We start from the raw sequence: 22,840 nt of genomic DNA on the forward strand, positions 1-22,840 counted from the left end.
AATATAATTCTAGTAACAGAATATTGGGCCAGTTACAAGAGTTATACTTAAATAAACAGGAATAAAATTCCTGATGGAGCTGAAAATGAATAATCCAAACCCAAACAAATGAAAAATGTGTAATTCTATAAAAATCTCCAGTGCTTTTAAGGTAGTGAAAAGAAGACATCACACCGAGTAGGGAAAACTGCCCATTAGGCGGAATGGACAACTGGGTAGAGATGAAAAAGACCTATTAGGTCATCTTGGAAACTGGCATTCAGCTTTGGAGTCATGACCCTAATCAGTAGATAGCAATAACGTTTTCTTGGGAATCCCCAAATTATGGACAGACATTTCTAGCAAATATGTTTGTAAAAACAATCTTCAAAATGTGATTTAAAATTATTTTTAAACAGATAAAAGATAGCTAAATATGGCTTACCTTATTAATTTTGCTGTCCTGATGCAACAATGCAGAATCTTGCATTTTTTGTCTCAAAAGATCAAGCTGCTCTTTATCAATCTGGTCTTCTTTATCAGCCCCTTTTTGATGACTATCTTTACTACTTTCATTTGCAGTTGCCTGGAGAAAAACACTCTCTTCTTCTTCACTATGTTTATCAAACAAAAAATCTAAACTTTGCTTCTCCAGAACTGCATCATTTTTGTGTTCTTTAAATGGCAAATGGCTGACAAATTCAGCTGCTCTGCTGTCTGTTAGTTTCACCGGACTAAAAAAGAAAAAGACAATGCATTTAACAAGACTTGCAATTTGCCTACAATTTTTTTTTCTAAAATTGACACACAAATGCAATGTTATTTCCATTGCCAGGTCAAAAGATCATTCATTTTCGAAATAGCTACTTGCAATACTTCTAAACTCTGTTTATTAACGGAGTAAGTCTACTGGAAATAGATCTTATTTTCAAAAGTGGCCAGACCAACTCAGAATACATATTCACTTTACAGATCAGCACAAACTACACACAGTAGTACTAAATTATCTAGCATAATAAAAATCTAGATTCCTAGCTCCAAAATGACCCTAATTATTCAGAAAGATGATTTTCACAAATAATTCATGACATTAAGATGTTAAAACATGCATTTTCTAAAACAAATACCTTACAAGCTCCAGATCAAAGCCTCTCGCATGAGATGAATCTGCTCTAATGGGTTTCATTAATTCCTCTACAGTGAGCAAATCTAAGGAGTGGAATACATTATTAATTTTAAGTATAATATTTAATACAGAGTAATAAACTAGTTATTTTAAAAAAATTATTACAATTCTGAGTGGGTGATAGATTTAGAAAACATATTTTATCAAATGCTATAACTTAGTATTTGGCAAAAATATCATGCATCTTTCTGAAATGTGCCCCTTACTGATTTAACTTGGCATCAAATAGATTCCAAGATATCTACCATATAAAATAATACACTGATGTTGCAAAAAACAAAACAAAAAAACAAGCAAAAAACCAAATACTTGTCTCAACCATAAAAGTAACTTCTAACACAAAAGTGTCAGAATCATTAATTTTGAGGGTTTTTTTTGTGTGTGTCTTGTTTTTACAAGCACCCTCAATGTCCAGAAATTACATACAATCTCTCAGGTGTTATTCAGCTATTTTAAGTTAGGCACAGGTTATAATTTAGGTTATAATTATAATTGGTAATAATTCTGCCTGATTATTGCATAAAATATTTATTGGCATTTTTAACTTTAATCACTAACAATGTTTTAAGTGCTGTATTGAACACATTGATAAGAATAATACCAGTAATAAATGAAAGCTATGTTAACTTGAACCCCATTAAAAAGCAAACGAGAGATACTGAGCTAAACTCTGACAAACAGTAGTGTGTAATTCTCCAAAATCTCTAGTGCTTCTGAGGTAGTGAAAAGAAATCACACAGAGAAAATAGAGATGGAAAAGACATATTAGATCATCTCGAAAAATGGTGTAAATTAGGAATAACTCTCCTCAATTCTTTGGTGTAACTAAGAGCAGAATTTAACCTGTTAATGTTTGTCACACAGAAAAAGTGGATAGAAAAGATCTTGTTTCTAATCTTTAAAAAAGGCGTTACAAATACAAAGCAAATTAAAATCTTTTCTTAAAATAGAAATTTATGTAGTATGAATCTTTGTAGGCCAGATCCTACCCACCTGTGGTAAAACCCATGGGAGAGAGCTGTTGGGGAAGGAGGTCTTTGCAAAGATTGGCTCCTGTCAATTTCCCTATATTGTCCCATTCAGGTCTGAACCTGTGTTGGGTACGGTAATCAGAGCTGTCGCAGAACATGACAGATCCCCTGGGATCTGCAGGAGGCTATCCACATGGAGATCCTTTGCCTCTGCATCAGCTCTGGCCCCCACCAGCTCTTCCTTGGCAATACAATGCTACTGGAGAACTCCGTTCGCCCTGGATGCCTTTAGGATACTAGAAGGGTGCTTAATGGAAACATAACTGTATCAGACTATATTATCCTTGCTGGGAATGTGCAACCTGCCTTCTCATTCCTATTACCTATGTAGTCTTCCCCCTCTCTACCACTGTAGATCATGATCTGGTGTAGCACTCTAAGAGTTTGAGTAGAAGAGAAGAGATAGTGCCACTGATGTGGCTGATCCCTCATCTTGTGGGTGTAGAGATTCACATGCTGAAGATCCACTCCCTGGTTGGATTTCAGGGAGAAGATCTAGAGTCAAATTTTCAAAAGCGCCTAAGTGATTCAGGAGCTTAAGTCTCATTTTCTAAAAGCACTTAGAAGCTCAAAAAGAAAAAGGAGTACTTGTGGCACCTTAGAGACTAACAAATTTATTAGAGCATAAGCTTTCGTGAGCTACAGCTCACTTCATCGGATGCATTTGGTGGAAAAAACAGAGGAGAGATTTATATACACACACACAGAGAACATGAAACACCCCTGGAGCCCCGACCTGGGGTATTCTATCTGCTACCCAAGATCCATAAATCTGGAAATCCTGGACGCCCCATCATCTCAGGCATTGGCACCCTGACAGCAGGATTGTCTGGCTATGTAGACTCCCTCCTCAGGCCCTTCGTTACCAGCACTCCCAGCTATCTTCGAGACACCACCGATTTCCTGAGGAAACTACAGTCCATTGGTGATCTTCCTAAAAACACCATCCTAGCCACTATGGATGTAGAAGCCCTCTACACCAACATTCCACACAAAGATGTGGAGCAAGCCGTCAGGAACAGTATCCCCGATACTGTCACGGCTAACCTGGTGGCAGAACTTTGTGACTTTGTCCTGACCCATAACTATTTCACATTTGGTGACAATGTATACCTTCAAATCAGCGGCACTGCGATGGGTACCCGCATGGCCCCACAGTATGCCAACATTTTTATGGCTGACTTAGAACAACGCTTCCTCAGCTCTCGTCCCCTAATGCCCCTACTCTACTTGCGCTACATTGATGACATCTTCATCATCTGGACCCATGGAAAAGAAGCTCTTGAGGAATTCCACCATGATTTCAACAATTTCCATCCCACCATCAACCTCAGCCTGGACCAGTCCACACAAGAGATCCACTTCCTGGACACTACGGTGCTAATAAGCGATGGTCACATAAACACCACCCTATATCGGAAACCTACTGACCGCTATTCCTACCTACATGCCTCTAGCTTTCATCCAGATCATACCACTCGATCCATTGTCTACAGCCAAGCGCTACGATATAACCGCATTTGCTCCAACCCCTCAGACAGAGACAAACACCTACAAGATCTCTATCATGCATTCCTACAACTACAATACCCACCTGTTGAAGTGAAGAAACAGACTGACAGAGCCAGAAGAGTACCCAGAAGTCACCTACTACAGGACAGGCCCAACAAAGAAAACAACAGAACGCCACTAGCCATCACCTTCAGCCCCCAACTAAAACCTCTCCAACGCATCATCAAGGATCTACAACCTATCCTGAAGGACGAGCCATCGCTCTCTCAGATCTTGGGAGATAGACCAGTCCTTGCTTACAGACAGCCCCCCAATCTGAAGCAAATACTCACCAGCAACCACACACCACACAACAGAACCACTAACCCAGGAACCTATCCTTGCAACAAAGCCCGTTGCCAACTCTGTCCACATATCTATTCAGGGGATACCATCATAGGGCCTAATCACATCAGCCACACTATCAGAGGCTCGTTCACCTGCGCATCTACCAATGTGATATATGCCATCATGTGCCAGCAATGCCCCTCTGCCATGTACATTGGCCAAACTGGACAGTCTCTATGTAAAAGAATGAATGGACACAAATCAGACGTCAAGAATTATAACCTTCAAAAACCAGTTGGAGAACACTTCAATCTCTCTGGTCACTCGATCACAGACCTAAGAGTGGCTATACTTCAACAAAAAAGCTTCAAAAACAGACTCCAACGAGAGACTGCTGAATTGGAATTAATTTGCAAACTGGATACAATTAACTTAGGCTTGAATAGAGACTGGGAACGGATGAGTCATTACACAAAGTAAAACTATTTCCCCATGGTATTTCTCCCCCCCACCCCACCCCCCACTGTTCCTCTGATATTCTTGTTAACTGCTGGAATTAGCCTACCTTGCTTGTCACCATGGAAGGTTTTCCTCCTTTCCCCCCCCTGCTGTGGGTGATGGCTTATCTTAAGTGATCACTCTCCTTACAGTGTGTATGATAAACCCATTGTTTCATGTTCTCTGTGTGTGTGTATATAAATCTCTCCTCTGTTTTTTCCACCAAATGCATCCGATGAAGTGAGCTGTAGCTCACGAAAGCTTATGCTCTAATAAATTTGTTAGTCTCTAAGGTGCCACAAGTACTCCTTTTCTTTTTGCGAATACAGACTAACACGGCTGCTACTCTGAAACCTGTCATTAGAAGCTCAAGTCTCACTGAAAGTCAGTAAGACAGACTTAGGCACTTAGGAGAAAAGCTGGTCAGAAAAATTCCAACAAAATATTTTTTGTCATAATTTTTTGATACATGGAAATCAAAATATTTCAAGGCAGCAGTTTGAATTTGACGAATTTCTGATAGAACCCAGGAAGGTTCCCTGTCATCTCATCCCTGGATTCTCAGCAGATGGGGCTTGCGGGCAGAATAAAGTGGAACTTGGACCCTGGTAGACCCAGCTCAGCCAGGAGCCTCAGAGCTGTCACTCCCAGGGTTCCAGCTTCAACCCACCAAGTATATCAGAAAGGACCTAAGGCTTCCCAGGTCCGGGCAGTTCACCATATGGGCTGCAATGAAGCCAGGGACCCTGGAAACCACAGACTGAAATTGACATGATTTTTGTTAGATCCATAGCTGCCCTTCAGTGAATAGCAGCCCTGAAGCTGACCAGACTTTTGTCAAGTTAAAAGGTCTGGTCAGTTTCACAGCTGTTATTCAGTGATGGACAGCTGTGAAACTGGTAAGAATCACATCAATTTCACTCTGCAACTGCCAAGCCTCACTGGCCCCCAGCTTCCCTGCAGTCTGCCAAAGAAGCACCCAGGAATCCTGGGAGCATATTTTGTTTCAGAAACACCAGGTTTTGGTCTTTCCAAAATGAAATGTTGCAGGATTTCAGTTCTGTGAAAATTCTGGAAAACAACTTTTTGTCCTGAGTCACGATTAAAAAAATTCTGAAAACTCTAAAGTTTTCACAGAACTGAAATTAGGTTTCCCAGACAGCTCTACTTAGGAGCCTAAGGCCTGGTCTACACTACGGGGGTAGGTCAAATTTAGCCACGTTAGGTCAATTTAAAAATGACTGAGTCCACACAACCAACCCCATTCAGTCAACCTAAAGGGCTCTTAAAATCAACTTCTGTACTCCTCCTCGATGAGGGGAGTAGCGCTAAAATTGACCTTGCTGGGTCGAATTTGTGGTAGTGCAGATGCAAATCTACAGTTTTGGCCTCCAGGAGCTATCCCAGAGTGCTCCATTGTGACAGCTCTGTACAGCACTTTGAACTCTGATGCACTAGCCAGGTACACAGGAAAAGCCCCAGGAACTTTTGAATTTCATTTCCTGTTTGGTCAGCGTGGCGAACTCAGCAAGACAGGTGACCATGCAGTCCCCTATCATCTCCGTCCCTGAGGTTATTGCAGATTAGAAGGCAAAAAAACCCCACTCACGATTACATGTTTTCCGAGCTCATGCAGTCCTCCCGTACTGATAGGGCACAGCTTAATGCATAAAGGCATTCAGTGGTAGAGGCCAGGAAAGAATTAAGCGAGTGTGAAGAGTGGAGGAAGGATGTGATGCTGAGGCTAACGGGGGACCAAACAGACATAATGAAGTGTCTGCTGGAGCTGCAGGAAAGCCAACAAGAGCACAGACCCCGCTGCATCCATGTACAACTGCCTCCCCTCCTCCCCATGTTCCATAGCCTCCTCACCTATATGCCCAAGAACGCAGCGGGGTGGAGGCTTTGGGCACCCAGCCACTCCACTCCAGAGGATGGCCCAAGCAACAGAAGGCTACAATAAGCCATGTGGCTTTGTCCTTCCCTCCTTCCCCACCCCACTCGGGCTACCTTGTCCGTTATCTCTTTTTTTTTTTTTTAAAGGAAGAAAGAATGCATGGTTTCAAAATAATAGTTACTTTATTTCGAAGGGGGGAGGGTGGTTGGCTTACAGGGAATTAAAATCAACAAAGGAGGCAGGTTTGCATCAAGGAGGAACACATACAACTGTCACACCAAAGCCTGGCCAGTCATGAAACTGGTTTTCAAAGCCTCTCTGATGCGCAGCGTGCCTTGCTGTGCTCTTCTAATCACCCTGGTGTCTGGCTGCTCAAAATCGGAAACCAGGCAATTCGCTTCAACCTCCCACCCCACTATAAACGTCTCCCCCTTACTCTCACAGGTATTATGGAGCACACAGCAAGCAGCAATAACAATGGAAATGTTCGTTACACTGAGGTCTGACCTAGTCAGCAAACAGCACCAGCGAGCTTTTAAACGTCCAAAGGCACATTCTACCACCATTCAGCACTTGCTCAGCCTATGATTGAACTGCTCCTTACTAATGTCCAGGCTTCATGAGCCATGGGAGCAAGGGGTAGGCTGGGGTAGGTGTGACCGTGCGGTGCTGTCGGCTCGGAGAGCAGCCTGAGGCACAAGCCTCCAGCTCACATGATATTCCAGGCCCGACTGAATCTCCATGAGACGAAACTTGAAGAGAATGATCTGGAGTCTCTGGCTCCCATTTGGTGCTCTAAGAGGAGGATAGCCATGTCTGTCCAAGCAACCCTGATCGACCTCACCGAGGTCTGCCAGGAGTACCCGGCAGACGTACGATAGCTATCAGTCCGACTGCAACATCTGGCGCCAAGGCAAGGAGCTGCTGCTGTATAGCAATGCAGTACCGCATCTGCCAACAGCACCCAGGAGACGTATGGTGATGGTGAGCTGAGCGGGCTCCATGCTTGCTGTGGTATGGCGTCTGCACGGGTAACCCAGGAAAAAAAGGAGCGAAACGATTGTTTGCTGTTGCATTCACGGAGGGAGAGGGACCTCATGACATGTATCCAAAACCACCCACGACAATGTTTTTGCCTCATCAGGCATTGAGAGCTTAACCCAGAATTCCAACGGGCAGCGGAGACTGCGGGACTGTGGGATAGCTACCCACAGTGCACCGCTTTGTAAGTCGATGCTAGCCATGGTAGTGAGGACGTGCTCCGCCGATTTAATGCGCTTAGTGTGGACATACTCAATTAACTGTGTAAAATCGGTTTCTAAAAATAGACTTCTTTAAAATCGACCTAATTTCATAGTGTAGACAAGGCCTAAGACTCTCTTGAAAATGGGACTCAGGCTCTTCTGAAAAATTTTATCCCTAGGCTTATATATTTTACTTGTGTATGTGATACATTACAGTTTTGTTTTTTCAATTTTTAAAAAGAGATTTGTTTTATGCAATAGTGAATACTGGAGTCAATATTAAATGTATAAATAAGAACTGTCTGCTTTAAGTTTTAGCTCTTTTGTTTGAAATAATTCTTTTAAGTAACTTGAACACACTTCTCATGTGTAACTTGAACCTAACCAAAACATACACTGATTTTAAATAATTCGAACAAGAAAGGAATTATAAAAAGATAATATACTCAAGATTAGTTGAGCATGAGCAATACAATCCACGTTACCAGAAACCACAGCTCTTTTTAACCTAAATGAAATGGCAAATAGCTGCTCTCTGTACTAGTTCTATCCATAGAGTTTGAATGTATCATTTCCATAATGTAGTATTGTCAACTAGGGAAAGGCAATAGATGGGAAATCACAACTCTGCTTCCATGTACAGTATCTACCTGATTCAGTAGTTGAGATGTTTTTTGCACAGTCTTCGTTGTTTTGTGAAGCATCTTGGACTGGGCACTCTGCATTTTCCATCGTACTAAGATTAATTCTTTGCTCATCTGTGTCTCCTAGAGACTGATCAATATGACAATAGGCCTGCTGTAATGCTTCAATATCACTGTTAGTTTGTCCATAGGAAATACCTGCTGGAAATTAAAAATCAAGACGCAGGGAAATTCATTAGAGAAACAATAAGTAAACTCAACACATTGGAAGCATAAGTTTCAGTTACTAGCATGATCTATTAACAGATAAATATAACAGCATTGTGACAAAGTAATGAGAAAAAGAAAAGAAATACAACAATTTACTTACCTTCTCTCAACTCAATTTCAAAATTTACAGGGAGCAACTATTGCTGAAAACAGCAAACTTCATTTTAACTATGGAAGTGTTTATTAAATAATACTTGCTCTTCTCTACAGTCTTTTCTCTGCAATTATAGGTGTTTCTATTTTTATAAATATTTTCACTACTAAAACTCACAAATGAGAAGTATATTTTGTTAGATTAAATACAGTATGGCTATGATGAAATAAGTGTATTGTAAGTCTTCATGGAGTTATATATTTTCTCATTGTTTTGACTTCTCTCTCCCATTAGAGTTTTGAGTACAATTAAAATTTTAGATGCTGTGAACGTCTATTTCTGAATTCCAAATGAAATTCAATTGCTAAAGTGTGTGTGTGTGTGTGTGTGTGTGTGTGTTTGTGAGAGAGAGAGTGTGCGTGCGTGCGTGAGAGAGCGCAGCTTGCAGTGATCAAGAAAGAATAAAAGAAAATATTTAAAACTTAAATATCAGTTGTCTAGAAAAGACCTTTATGAAAAAAAATTTAAGCCTGAAAACAAAAAGCTTTTCTTTCCTCAAGATTTTGGTCATTACCAACCAAGGCTTGATTTGCATAGGCAACATAGACTTTCCTTATTTCCTCTATCCAGTCCTCTGGAGCCATCAGGTCTCCAGCTAAAATACAGTCTAAATTAAAACAAAACAAACAAAAAAGACAAAGCAGCCTTACCAGTTCCATTTATTTCATCCTTAGTGACTTCAGATGTCTGATGTTCAGTCACTCCTGCATCTTGCTGTTCAACGACCTTTTGGGTTTCCATGATGGAGTCTTGTGAATCAAGCAACACAACTAAAAGGATACAGAAAGATAAACCTGGGACTTTAGAGAACACTGATGTGATATTACACCCTCTCCACCCTGGCCCAGTGGATGCAGAATACAATTTTAATCAGTTAGGAATAGATTGGCACCTTGCAATCCGTCATGCGTACGGGACAATTCCTAGTTGCACTCCCACCAGCAGCAGAGCAGGCCTTGAACTGTGACACAGTCACAATTCAATCTCTGCTTCCCTCTTGCTCCTTGTGGGAAGCAAGCTGCTCCAGCTCTTTTCCCAGTGCAGCTTCCCTGCCTACTCTGCTCCAAACCAGCTCAGTTGTGCTGGCTGGCACACTAGACAAGAGGTGCTAAGGCTCAATCCACACCCCTTTCCTGCCTACCCACCTGCATGGGAGAGGAAGTAGTGGCTCAGAAATAGCTATTTCCCCACCATGTGACAAGCAACACAAGTAGTCAAATGGGTGTACACATCCTTATACTACACTGCACAGACAGACTCATGAGTAAGCCCTTTAGTTAACCCTCATGAATTAAGCCCTCACTTGGTTTTGTTATTAATAGGCCTTTACCATTCATCCCTTCAAATTCAGGATTAGCATACTTGAACATAAAACAGACTGTCAGAGTAGTTAATATTTTGTTAATCCACCAGCAGGTATTTTGTTACTGTTGTAGGCCTTGCTCGAACTCTACGCATGACTAAGTGTGAACTAAAGGCTGTGAACCACAGTAGGCTTGGCCTTGGAAAAATAATTAATACACTAGATATTGCCTAACCAAGTAAGCACATTCCTGACCGGAGAGGATGGCACAAAACCACCCAGAGTTCTCAAGTAACTATATATTGTAAATATATTTCAGGAAGTTAATACAAATACATCCCAACCTAGCACAAGATAAAATAGTTTGACAGAATAATTAATAGGGGTGTTTTGTCCAAGACATCTGGAGTAAGGTACAACGGGAGGTAAAAAACAGATGTCATGAAACACATAAGGTGGTATGTAAGTTGTTTATCCCAGTTAGAATCATAGATTATCGGGGTTGGAAGGGACCTCAGGAGGTCATCTAGTCCAACCCCCTGCTCAAAGCAGGACCAATCCCCAATCTTTGCTCCAGATCCGAACAGCTCCTTGAAGGATTGAACTCACAACCCTGGATTTAGTAGGCCAATGCTCAAACCACTGAGCTATCCCTCATCCTTGTCTTGTTTGTCTCAGTCTATAAATGTCAGGGTACCTCGCCTTAATCCTTTGTGTGGCTGAGGGGACAACAGAAATTCCCGCTGCTGTCTGAGCCACTCCTTGACATGGGACACTCGTGTGTTAATGTACTTGTGCAAGTTGTGAGAGTCGTTAGGACGTGCCTAGAGGGCAATAAACCTGGCTGAGTGCTTTAGTCACTGAATCTTGCCTGTGGTCTCTATGAGTAACATCGAGGTCCGTTGAATTAGCAGGCTGAGCTTTCTGCTCATGCTGGTAACACCGAAGCTCCAAGAACAGAAGCACTGAGCAGCTGTAACAGCTTAGCAACCTTGATAGTGTTGCCGCAGCAACAACATTCCTCCGCACTTATGAACTGGCTAAAGAATTAAATTTGTTAGACCTGACATGTTTTGCAGACACATCAAATCTTGCCTCACTATAATAAGATTATTCTAAAGGACTCTCCAAAAATCAGCACTGTTTTATTTTATTTTTAATTGCCAAAATAAAACCCGTTTAGCAATTTCTGAATTATTTAAACCCACCTTTTTGTGAGAATAGGAAAAAGTAAGAATAGGAAAAACATTCTGTTAATTTCTGAAAGACTACTTGTGCACCTCATGATCACCTCACTCCCAGAAGGTAGGTAAGCAGGCTGCAGATTCTCTTCTTCACTCTGGTGAAGGGGAACGCTACAGAAGTAACCAGTAATAAAATACCCTTTTCTCAGGAGTGAGTGTGTTATGATTGGAGGTCAGAGTGCTAGACAATAAGGTTAAGATTTTCAAAGACAACTAGGGGATTTAGTTGTAACTCCCACTGCAATAAACAAGACTGGATCTCTAGCTGGCTCTGAAAAAACTCAACCCAAGTTTGTTGGGTTGGTGGCTTTGGCATTCAACAAGTAGGTCACAAAAAGCATGTAAAACACTCATGTCCAACCTTCCAGCACAGGGCCAAAAATATTATTTCAAACTATCAAGGGGTTACAATCAGGAGGAGAGGTGCAGCTTAAGCTGGTATCTTTTGCGCTTTGGTCCCTAACTTTAGGTTCAAAGATGCTTAATTGCTCCCACCCCGCCAAGTATCAGTTGGGCTTGGAGAAGGAAGCTGGGGCTTCATTAATGAAGTCCTGTTTTTAGAACATAAGCACAGCCATACTGGGTCAGACTAAAGGTCCATCTAGCCCAGTATCCTGTCTTCCGACAGTGGACAATGCCAGGTGCCCTAGAGGGAATGAACAGAACATGTAATCATCAAGTGGTCCATCCCTGTCACCCATTCCCAGCTTCTGGCAAACAAAGCCTAGGGACACCACCCCTGCCCATCCGGGCTAATAGCCATTGATGGACCTATCCTCCATGAACTTATCTAGTTCTTTTTTGAACCCTGATATAATCTCGGCCTTCACAACATTCTCTGACAAGGAGCTCCACAAGTTTACTGTGCCTTGTGTGAAAAAATACTTCCTTTTGTTTGTTTTAAATCTGCTGCCTATTAATATCATTTGGTGACCCCTAGTTCATGTGTTATGAGGAGTAAATAACACATTTACTTTCTCCACACCAGTCATGATTTTATAGACCTCTACCATATCTCCCCTTAGTTGTCTCTTTTCCAAGCTAAAAAGTCCCAGTTTTATTAATCTCTCCTCATATGGCAGCCATTCCATACTCCTACTCATTTTTGTTGACCTTTTCCGAACCTTTTCCAATTCCAATATATCTTTTTTTGTTATGGGGCAACCACATCTGCAAGCAATATTCAAGATGTGGGCGTATCATGGATTTTTATAGAGGCAATATGATATTTTCTGTCTTATTATCTATCTCTGTCTTAAAAAATTGAACAGAATGTTGAGAATCATTGACTGCCACTGCACATTGAGTGGATGTTTTCGGAGAACTATACACACTGACTCCAAGATCTCTTTGAATGGTAACAACTAATTTAGACCCCATCATTTTATATGTATAGTTGGGATTATGTTTTCCAACGTGCATTACTTTGCATTTATCAACACTTTGCATTTATCAACATTTCATCTGCCATTTTGTTGCCCAGTCACTCAGTTTTGTGAGATCCTTTTATAGTGCTTCGCAGTCTGCCTGGGACTTAACTATCTTGAGTAGTTTTCTATCATCTGCAAATTTTGCTACCTCACTGTTTACCCCTTTTTCCAGATCATTTATGTTTATGTTGAATAGTACTGGTACGAGTACAGACCCCAGGGGGACATCACTATTTACCAACCTCCATTCTGAAGGCTGACCATTTATTCCTATCCTTTGTTTCCTACGTTTTAACCAGTTACGGATTCATGAGAGGACCCTTGCTCTTAACCCATGATAGCTTACCTTGCTTAAAAGCCTTTGGTCAGGGACCTTGTCAAAAGCCTTCTGAAAATCTAAGTACACTATATCCACTGGATCACCCTCTACATTTCAGCACTTTGGGCATGATTCTGAAACATGGCTACTAAGGCCCCAGTTCTATGAGCTCCACCTGCAAGGACTGCAGTGCCCTAAGCTTGCAGGTGTGAAAATGTGAAAATTGAATTTTTGGTGCAAAATTATAGACTGTGTTGAGGCTTATTTAAAAATTAAGACATATGGATCATTCTTAACTACTTCAGTCCATGATTAGGGAATAGTAAATTCACATTCATAAATAAAACAGATTTACTTGCTATATGTTTTACAAATATTTTCACACTACTGCAAATTTAAATTTTTACCTTTAGCCAGCATGCCAGTCTGTTCATCCTAAAACAATTGAAACAGTGAAGGATAGTTACTTTGTGAATTTGAAAAAAAACAAAAGTTTATATTTAAAGAGATTAAAAAAGTTTGCTTTAGTTCATGTGCAGTTCAATATTTATAGTACGAGTTTAAGTTGTGCAACTGCTTGGAGCACTATGAAGTTATGATACCAATAGTTGAACTGGGACCATACATCTTCCCCATTCTTTTACTCTGCTTCCCCATTAAGGGTGAGGTGGAACTAGATGCTAAAAATTACATTAGCAAAATGCTATTATTGCTGTTATTACAACACAAGAAAATCAGAAAATACCAAGTTAGTGTCCTTATTACAGCATTCATTTTGCATTTCTTAACTGCTTTGCCTTCACATTTGAAGCCTTAAAGTGGTATGAACATGGGCGGAGGTGCTGTTTGTGGTTTTGAATTTATTAGCACTAGCATTTCAACTAATACTTGTTTTGAAAACAAGCTACAAAAATTTGAGGGTCATCAACTGGGGATGAATGTGAGCTGTTCTAGAGAACAGAATGTAATGTAGATAAGCTGTAATCACATACATGGTACGCCCTACTAAATAAAATTTACCTCGACTATGTTGCATTGAATTTTTAAAAGAACTTTGCTCAGAAAAAAGAATCATTTTATGGACCAGTGTTTTGTTTCAGTCTTAAGGGACCAGAAGTATCTGAAAATACGTTTATCTCATTTCCTATAGATGTGGTACAGTACATGGATACCACACAAAATATCCTTACAAAAGACTTATTTTCTTTAATTTTGCATTGAAGGCTTATCTCTTGGTCTCATTGTTTTGCTTACATAAAACACACTGGCCCCAATCCTTAGACCCAAAGGGTAGGAAAACGTGACTATACACCACATTTTTGGCCCCTGGATTTTGAGGGTGATCCTGGGATGGTTTGGCTTCTGGTGAAAGTTAGAGCATTCTCAGAACTGCTCTAACCTATGCCAAGTGATCCCAAAAAAGCTGTTGCAACACTCAGAAATAGCTAGAGCATGCAGCCACTCCGGCCTGCCTTCTATGCCAAAGGCAGCTGGGGGCGGGTATAGAGCTACTTTACTTTCTCCATGCCACTCCAGCATTCCCCTATAGTGACAGAATTCCAGGTGGCTAGATCCACTGGGTTCATAATTGATGATACAGAGATAGTCCTGATCACCCCTTCACAAGTCATCCAGCAGGTCTCTAGCCAACAGATGTATGCACTGTTTGGGAGAAGGGATGGAAAGGAAAAGTTTGATTGCCTTTTCATTTTAAAGTTCTATGGGTCAGAGGCTTTCCTTTTCCCCGAAGAGCTCAATAGCTTTTTCAGCCCCACTCCCCGCCCCAGGCCTCCCCACAAAAAAAGAGAGAAAAGCTCCCTGTCATTCTGAAGCGCCGTGCAGTGCTTTTAAGTACTGCACTTACCATCTGTGATCGTTGACTCAAAATGCAAATAAGCAAGTACCGTAGATATGTCAAGATCAAACCACCAGAAAGAGTACATTCTTCATGGAAAAATACCACACCAAATACCTCTATTCTTCCTTGTATATAATACAAGTACATTAAAAAAAACAATAGCTACTTGTGTTCATTTACATGTATATTTGTGTACTTGTAGATCTCTAACTCAAAAAAGTAGTTTAAAAGCTCAGACAGTTTAAAATAATAGATTTTTAAGAAGTGTTTTAAAACTAGCAGTTTGGTCTGTCAGAATTATGATCATCTTTAAAGCAGATAAGCATAGCAGAAAATGTCTAATACCACAAAATTCAACATTTTAAATATTTGAATATTATACCTGTCCTTGAATTTTTAAATCAGCTTCTGATCTGACAGTTTGCTCAACTTCATTATCTTCATTTTTAGAAGGATAATTAGACTCAGTCTCATCTTCAAAATCTTCACTATAATTGCCTGAAGTATAATTAAGCAGGGAATAAAGATGATTTTTTTTTTTTAAGTAAGGATACAGGCAGCGTCAGGAAAATATTTTGCTAACAACAAATACTGTGTTGCTCACAGAGCTTATTTTGTAACAAAAGTTAGCATGAAGAATAAGCCAGGTATAGTCCCTCCAAATTCAAATGAGTACATAGTGTAATTGCTACAAACAGGATTTTTCACTGTTCCCAATGATATTTTTGTTTGACATTTGATGATTCAAAATGTATACTTTGGTTTCTGCTTATGTAGTACAATTGTTACTATACGAGTTTCACTATAAGAAATTATAAGACTATAATTATGTCTATATACACACTATAATAACTACATAGGAACTAAACTGTTACTATAAGAATTTCTATTCTTTTATCTTTGTAAAACTACAAAATTTGTTTTAACATTTCTATTATAACCCTTGAGCTGACAGTGCACCCATACATTTTAAAGAAAGAATATTTCATTTAGTTATTTAAGGTTTGCAAATACACATTTTACTTAAATTTAATAAGCTTATTAAAGCTTATTATGTTTATTAAATTCAATTATTATGTTTATTAAATTCAAACTTTCCAGAATGGATTTCTGGACAGTTCAGCTAAACAATTAATTTGTTCCATCTCAAAAAAGGAATTTGCCCTTTTAGTACAATAGATTAAGAGGCTGGGATGGAATGAAATGGATAAACCAAGAAAGAGCTATAAGTAAGGGGAGAGGGAGGAGCAGCAGCACGGTGAAAGGGAAAAGTAGACAAGGGCTAAGAAGGGCAGTGTGTCAATTTGGGGAATCTACAATTTATTAATTTGGTGCGAGATTATGAACTTTCTGTATGTGTCTTTACCAAACTGCTAACTTCATTTTGATTGTGTAGCCCTTTTCCTTCTCTTTTGTTCTTTTACTTCCATGTTGGACTGAAATTTCAAGTGGGAGTGATACAGGGCTGACAACAGAGCGTCCTTAAACTGTGATCTGCCTCTAAACATCCTAGACAATAGGCAAGCTCTTGCCCAGCAGAACTGGTTTGTCAGGGGAGATGTCGCTTGGAAACTAAGCTACCTGGGAGGTTCTGATCACCTGAGGCGGCTGATCTGGGAATCACCTGACAGAGGGCTTGTAAAGTTATAAAAAGGCAGATCCCAAACCCTTATTAGTACAATCAAAAAGAAAATCACCTTGACATTCAAATAAAAACAGGTTGCACGTATTGGGATGAATATTGATGCGGAAAAAAGCCAGATGAAAGAACACCTGGTTCCCATAATACCCCCACTACTCTTTCAATGATGTTGCTATGCTATCTTGTCTATTTGGAATATGCAAAAGGAGAGAAGCCTCAAATTTTCTGGCTCACTTTCTCAAAGAAATATGGAATGGGGACAAACAAGAGAGTTTTAAATTGTACTTTTTCCTTTCGAGGTCTTCAAAGCATGGTCCATTGGAATTGTGGAGATCTTGCTCTACTCTGATATTCCAACATGCATTTTTCTGATGACTTCAGTACCTTCTATAATTAGCACTTCTATAATTAGAACTTCACCTTTTGTTAATTATTCAGCAGTTTTATAAAATTCTCTATTCTTAAAAAATGTAGTACTTGTAGCACCTTAGAGAAAGGTGCCACAAGTACTCCTTTTTTTTTTGCGAATACAGACTAACACGGCTGCTACTCTGAAACCTCTCTATTCTTAGTTTACACTGTTGAGTATAAAATAATGCCCAAAAGAAGAGACTCCACAAATTAAACAAGAAATTTTACGTGTATTATGTGTGAAGATAAGACTATTACCACATTTCTCTTTGTGCTTAGATTCATCTTCCACTTGTTCTACATTTTGTTCATTGCTGGGGGCAGAAAAAAAAAAGTTACCGTCTCCCTTGTCATTTATGAGCACCAGTTTAGATTTTTTTTTAAAATCTGTTCTTCATAAAAGCTTCCTGCTTCATACTGGTAATTGTAATAATATGTGCACATTTTTTGAACTTATCATTGATACTCTATTTTACATTCTACTTGTGTAAGTGTTGTTATAGCTGTCCACACAGCTAGAACTCTCATCCCCAAACCTCTTCCCTCTTGTAGCTGAAACAGCCTCCTCTCTGGCCTCCTTCAAACCCACATAGCCCCCTCAAAACAAACATGCCTATCATTATTTTTGCTTCTTGTTCTGACTTTGGCATGCACTCCACCCTTTGAGTTCCTCTCTTGGCTCCCCCTTTTCTACTCCAAAGTCAGGTTGCTGTCCTCACTTTTAAAGCTTTTCAGAACTCTCCTTCTCCCTCCTTATCTGCTCTTATATCTTAAGAAATTTCTTTTCCAATCTCTAAATAAACCCAAGTATGCCAGCTTTGACTGCCCGTTTGCCTACTTCTCCCACAGCTTTCACACAGCCTCTTACACATGGAATGACCTCCCTGGTCTAGTCTATGAAGTCACTACTTCAAATCCCTCCCCAAGCCTCACTAAAGCCTCACTGACTTTCTAAAGTCATTTCTATAGGAATATGTCAAAAGACAATGGCTAAGTGCAAAGTTAGTATGGATTACCAATATCTTTATTTACATGTTATAGTTAAGAAAAAAAAATTAAATATCTTGTAACTATCAAGTTGTGCACAGATCTGTATAACCATGCGCACTATCACTATGACTATCCTCCCTCCCCTCATTCTCTCCTTTTGCTAATCTCATTTGTGTCTGCCCTAGGTTGCACTTTGAGCCGAGTGTGCGATTCCCATCTTGAGGAGACAAGCTCTTATTGGACTAGGACACTAAAAGTAAAGCATGATGGCAGCAGCATGACTGGCAGGAGGGTAACATCCTGATTACATACACATTGAGACCACAGCATGTAGTTGGATGACTAGCCTCACCCACCAGTCAAGCAGCCATTACCACACTTTTTACCATGCTAGCTTGATCGCAGCTAGCATACGTCTCCTCAAGCTGGGAATCACAACCTCAGCTTTAAGAGTAGATATACCCTTCAGTTATAAAGTTTCCGAGTAACAACCATATCGTTACTCACACAGTACCTAGTACAATGATGCCCAATTGTGATTTGGGCTTCTGAGCTTCATCATAATATATATATTTATTAAAAGTAATGGAGTAATTTCAGCGTAGGGTCCCCACACATTACCAGGCAAATGTTGTTAGTAATATAGAATCATTTGAGTCCAGGTCTTTGTTTAATCTTGAATAACCAATGGTAGATGAAGCTCCTTTTTCAAGGTTAGCAAAGAATCTCTCTTTTTCTTCTTGTTCTTCCAAAGTATCCAATCCAGCTCCCAAAATACTTTGATTAGGTCCAGAAGCCACAACTGAATCTAAATTTAAAAGCATATCACAATCTAATTACAATAATACAATCTCACTACATGGAATAATCACAGAAGTTTAATTATAATAAAAGACAGCCACATACAGTGCTAATGGTATTAAAGAAATACTAAATAGTGTACAGGATCCTGCAACTGATTCCATGCAGATGGACCCCTATGCAGAGTTAGTTGCAGGATCAGGGCCAAGAACAATGTTTTAAGGTAACAGTTTCACCAATTCTCACCACTTAGTGTGTTTATTTTTAGAAAAATATATTCTTCATTTGTAATAACTTTACCAGCAATTTGCTAATAATCTGATTAAATGGTTCCTCTCTCTGTTATTTCTTACCATCAGGTTCCAGGCTGTCTCTACTTAAGGATATAGAAACGCCATCACTTTTTTGGAGCTGCATTTTTCCTGTGTGAGCCTCCTCATTCACATCTACAATAGGGTGGGAATCCTTCTGAGACTTGAGAAAGCTTCCATTTGTCCGTAGCATTCCTTAAAAAAAAAAAATTTGTACACAATAGAGATTAATTACAAATGACAATTTGTACTGCATGGTTAAGTCTTGTTAAGTTAAGTCTTCACTTTTTAGAATGAGTGAAGTTTATATACTTTATCACAGTAGCAAAGACGTTCAACTTGTTTGTGTTCCTTAGCTCCTATTAAGTTCTGTGACTCAGCCCTTTGCATGTCTTGTTTAGCTTAGCTACTCTCTGCTTTACAATTTTTTTATTTTCACAGTCACGTTTTTAACACCAGCCTGAGATTCTGCATCATATGTCATGAAATACATAGAGCCTATTTTGTAACCTCTTCACAAAAGCATTCATGGAAGCCAGTTATATCCAGAAGTGTTATAAAGAGATTAATATTTAGTGGTAAATATAGTTGGCAGCCCAGAGAAAATGTAGCTTTGTATTTATTTTATTTTATATATATATTTAAATAGCACCCATTGCTTCAGCAGCAACTTACAATATTTAAAAAAAAACAAATTTCATTTAATTAAAAAACTACAATAAAAGAACATTCAGGTTGCATGTAAGTATTCAAAAGTCAGGAAAGAAGAAAGTTAAGGATGAACCTGTGCATTGTATGTATTACAATAGCCTTTAATTAAATGATCACATACTAATTTTAAAGTACTATACTATATCATACTTCCTCTTCCTCACACGTTTGTATCTTAAAATATTTCTTTGTTATATGTTTGCATTAATGTCATTGTCCCAGCAGTCCAGTATGTTTGACAGATTTTTATAGGAATTCTCTTCTCTTTAAGCCACTTATTCTCATACATTTTTCCTTTGGAGACAAATACAGCTCTGACTAATAACTTATTGCTAGGGTTGCCAACTGCCTAATAGCACAAACCCAAACACTCCTGCCCCACCCTCTTCCCAAGGCCCTGCTCACTTCAGCCCTGCTCACTTCAGCCCCCCTCCCTCCGTTGCTTGCTCTCTCACACCCTCACTCACTTTCATCAGGCTGATACAGGGGGTTGCGGTGTGGGCTCTGGGCTGGGGCTGAGGGGTTCGGAGTGTGGGAGGGTGCTCCGGGCTCAGCCTAGGACAGGGGTGCAGGTTCTGGGAGGGAGCTTGGGTATGGGAGGGGGATCAGGGATGGGGCAGGGGGATGGGGTTCAGGAGCAGGTTCGGGGTGCAGGCTCCGGCTGAGCAGGGCTTATCCTGGGTTGCTCCTGGAAGTGGCAGCATGTCCAGCAGCAGCTCCTAGGTTCAGGAACGGCCAGGCCACTGTGCATGCTGTCCCCGCATGCAGGCACCGCCCCCACAGCTCCCATTGACCATGGTTCCCATTCCCGGCCAATGGGAGCTGTGGAGTCAATGCTTGAGGCAGGGGCAGCGTGCAGCAACTTCTGGCCACGCCTCCACCTAGGAGCCGCTGCTGGACATGCCAGCTGCTTCCAGGAGTGGCGTGGAGCCAGGGCAGGTAGGGAGCCTGCCTTAGCCCCACTGTGCCATCGGACTTTTATCAGCCTAAAATCTCCCAGATTGGCTTCGGTATCCTCCGAGAGATCGAGCCTAATTCCAGGAGACTCCCAGCCAAATCGGGAGGGTTGGCAACCCTACTTATTGCTGTGTCTAACAAGGTGTTTCTCAACAAAGTACACTTTTAGGCCCACTTTGCTGTGTATAGCTACACTAATTCTCTACCCAGCCAGGCCACAAACACAGCTCTCTGAGCTGTGCCAGCTGGGAACAACTCACCAGCTTGGAATAGCCAGACCACAGCATGCTCTAACCAAATTTCTCCTTGCCCTTACCATATTCCTCTTTACCTCCAATGCACTCTGACAGTGACTGTGGAAGAAAGTGTGTAAAAACTGGCTATGCCCGCTCTACCCTCTTCAAAAATTCCCTGCATTGGAGGAAACCTCAAAAGCAGAGATAGGGCCATCTCCTTGGTACTGAGAGAAAAGTCAGGGAAGAGAATCTGGCCCTATAAACTTGTATCACCTGTGTACATATTTCATTATTTCTGTTTTACCATGTCTCTCTTGTAAAAGTGAAACTAATTTGTTTTTTCCAGTGACTTATCCTCAAACTGTCTTAATAAATCCTAAATATTAGATGTACTCCCTTTACATTGTTAAACTTCCTAAAAAACTTGCTCAAAATGTATGGCCTGGTTCCAAACCCACTGAAGTCAACAGGAATCTTTCTATTAATGTCAATGGATTTAAGCGTACAGATTTCCCTCCCTCCCCCCCCTTGCTAACTGATTTGAAAGTCATCTGTCTATTTCAAACTGGACATGTACAGACAAAACAACACATTTCCAGATGCTGGATATTTAACTGTATTAAAAAGCAATAGTATATTTACAGTGAAATGTTTTTATGACACAGTCAATAAGGACACCCTTTTTAAAAGTAGAAGTCCTTACCTTGCATTCGGATATGCAAGGGTATATATTATCTCTGCTTCTGCAAAGAATCCCACTGAAGTGGATGCGGTCCACCTGCGCTGATTTGATTGCACGACTGAAACCTAATTTTGTAATAACATTTTAAGTACCTATACTAGCCCATGATGCTCTTCACTATTATATATTTGTATTACAGTAGCAGAAGAGGAAAGGGCTTCCTAAAAATACTTTGGAAAGCTTTCCAGAGCAGTATGGAAATATTCTTGGGACAAGTCAGTTCACAGCAAAGTTAAAATTAATTATGTATGCAAACAAGACCAGATTTTCACAAGTGTTTAGGATGCAGCAGCTCCCACTGGAGAGCAATATAGCTCAACTCTTGAAAATCTGACCACTTAAATGGGAGCTGTGGGATGCTGAACATTTCCTGCTGGTTATAACACACTTTGCCACCTGCAAATGGGAAGTCTGGGCAAATAGTCCTATTTTCCAGATAAGGTAAATGAAACACAGAGTAGTTAAGTGATGTAGCAAGTAAATGTCAGGGCAAGTACTAGAACTCAAGTCTTTTCTATCTGAGGTCAATGCCTAAAAAGGCCACAGTGGCTCCTATTTACACAACCCCTGAATCTTAATAGCCATATTTTTCAGATAAGGTAAAGACACAATTTGCTCCCATATGGATTTTTTTCCATCTATAATTCTCAGTGCTGTTCAAAAGGGTAGGCATGAATATCTTGATTTCTGGAGCAATTTGTCTAAAAGGCACTGTAATCCAGTTGACAAGATATGGATCTACAACAACAGAATTCAGGGATCTGATCCCAGTTGTTGTTTCTGCTCCCAGAAAGGTGAGGCCTCACTAAATAAGTATTACCAAGTCAGATGGAAGGATGTTGACAGAAACTCCTAGCCTCATACACATTCCTTTAGACCATGGGGGATTCTACTGCTGGTACTAGAGACGGACCCTATTTAGCAGATCTTGGGTTTCCCACAATGTTCAGAGTACATCCAGGCCAGTCTGGACTCACCCTGTGAGCAAAGATCCTGCATTAAACATATGAGTGGTCCCAGTGACTTCAATGGGACTTGTTTAAGTGCTTTGCTGGACCAGAACCTAAGGAACTTGTTATTTGCTTGTTGTTGAACTGAGCTATTCAAGCAAGTGCAGTTCAGTTTTAGGTGATCACTTAGGTC

At 40.3% G+C, this 22,840-nt stretch overlaps 1 protein-coding gene across 13 annotated transcripts in view; it reads right to left on the bottom strand.

Moving 5' to 3' along the window:
* Positions 1-22,840, bottom strand: part of CEP162 (centrosomal protein 162) — a 92,738-nt gene that overhangs the window by 53,025 nt on the left and 16,873 nt on the right. For 9 of the 13 annotated variants that reach the window (XR_006279852.1, XR_006279851.1, XM_038394857.2 and 6 more), the window contains 9 exons: positions 19,094-19,246; positions 18,561-18,747; positions 17,208-17,263; positions 15,279-15,394; positions 13,446-13,473; positions 9,393-9,512; positions 8,325-8,519; positions 1,107-1,188; positions 425-713 (listed from right to left, as the gene is read on the bottom strand). Coding sequence is in view for 11 of the 13 variants with exons in the window: in XM_038394857.2 (XP_038250785.1) it covers positions 425-713; positions 1,107-1,188; positions 8,325-8,519; positions 9,393-9,512; positions 13,446-13,473; positions 15,279-15,394; positions 17,208-17,263; positions 18,561-18,747; positions 19,094-19,246 (1,226 nt within the window). In the remaining 2 variants the exon portion in view is untranslated. Of the gene's footprint in view, positions 1-424; positions 714-1,106; positions 1,189-8,324; positions 8,520-9,392; positions 9,513-13,445; positions 13,474-15,278; positions 15,395-17,207; positions 17,264-18,453; positions 18,510-18,560; positions 18,748-19,093; positions 19,247-22,840 lie in introns of those variants that run through there. The other 4 variants (XM_043510616.1, XM_038394858.2, XM_043510610.1 and 1 more) reach the window with 2 other exon arrangements.

This window comes from Dermochelys coriacea, chromosome 3, assembly GCF_009764565.3.
Source record: "Dermochelys coriacea isolate rDerCor1 chromosome 3, rDerCor1.pri.v4, whole genome shotgun sequence".
Lineage (NCBI taxonomy): Eukaryota > Metazoa > Chordata > Testudines > Dermochelyidae > Dermochelys > Dermochelys coriacea.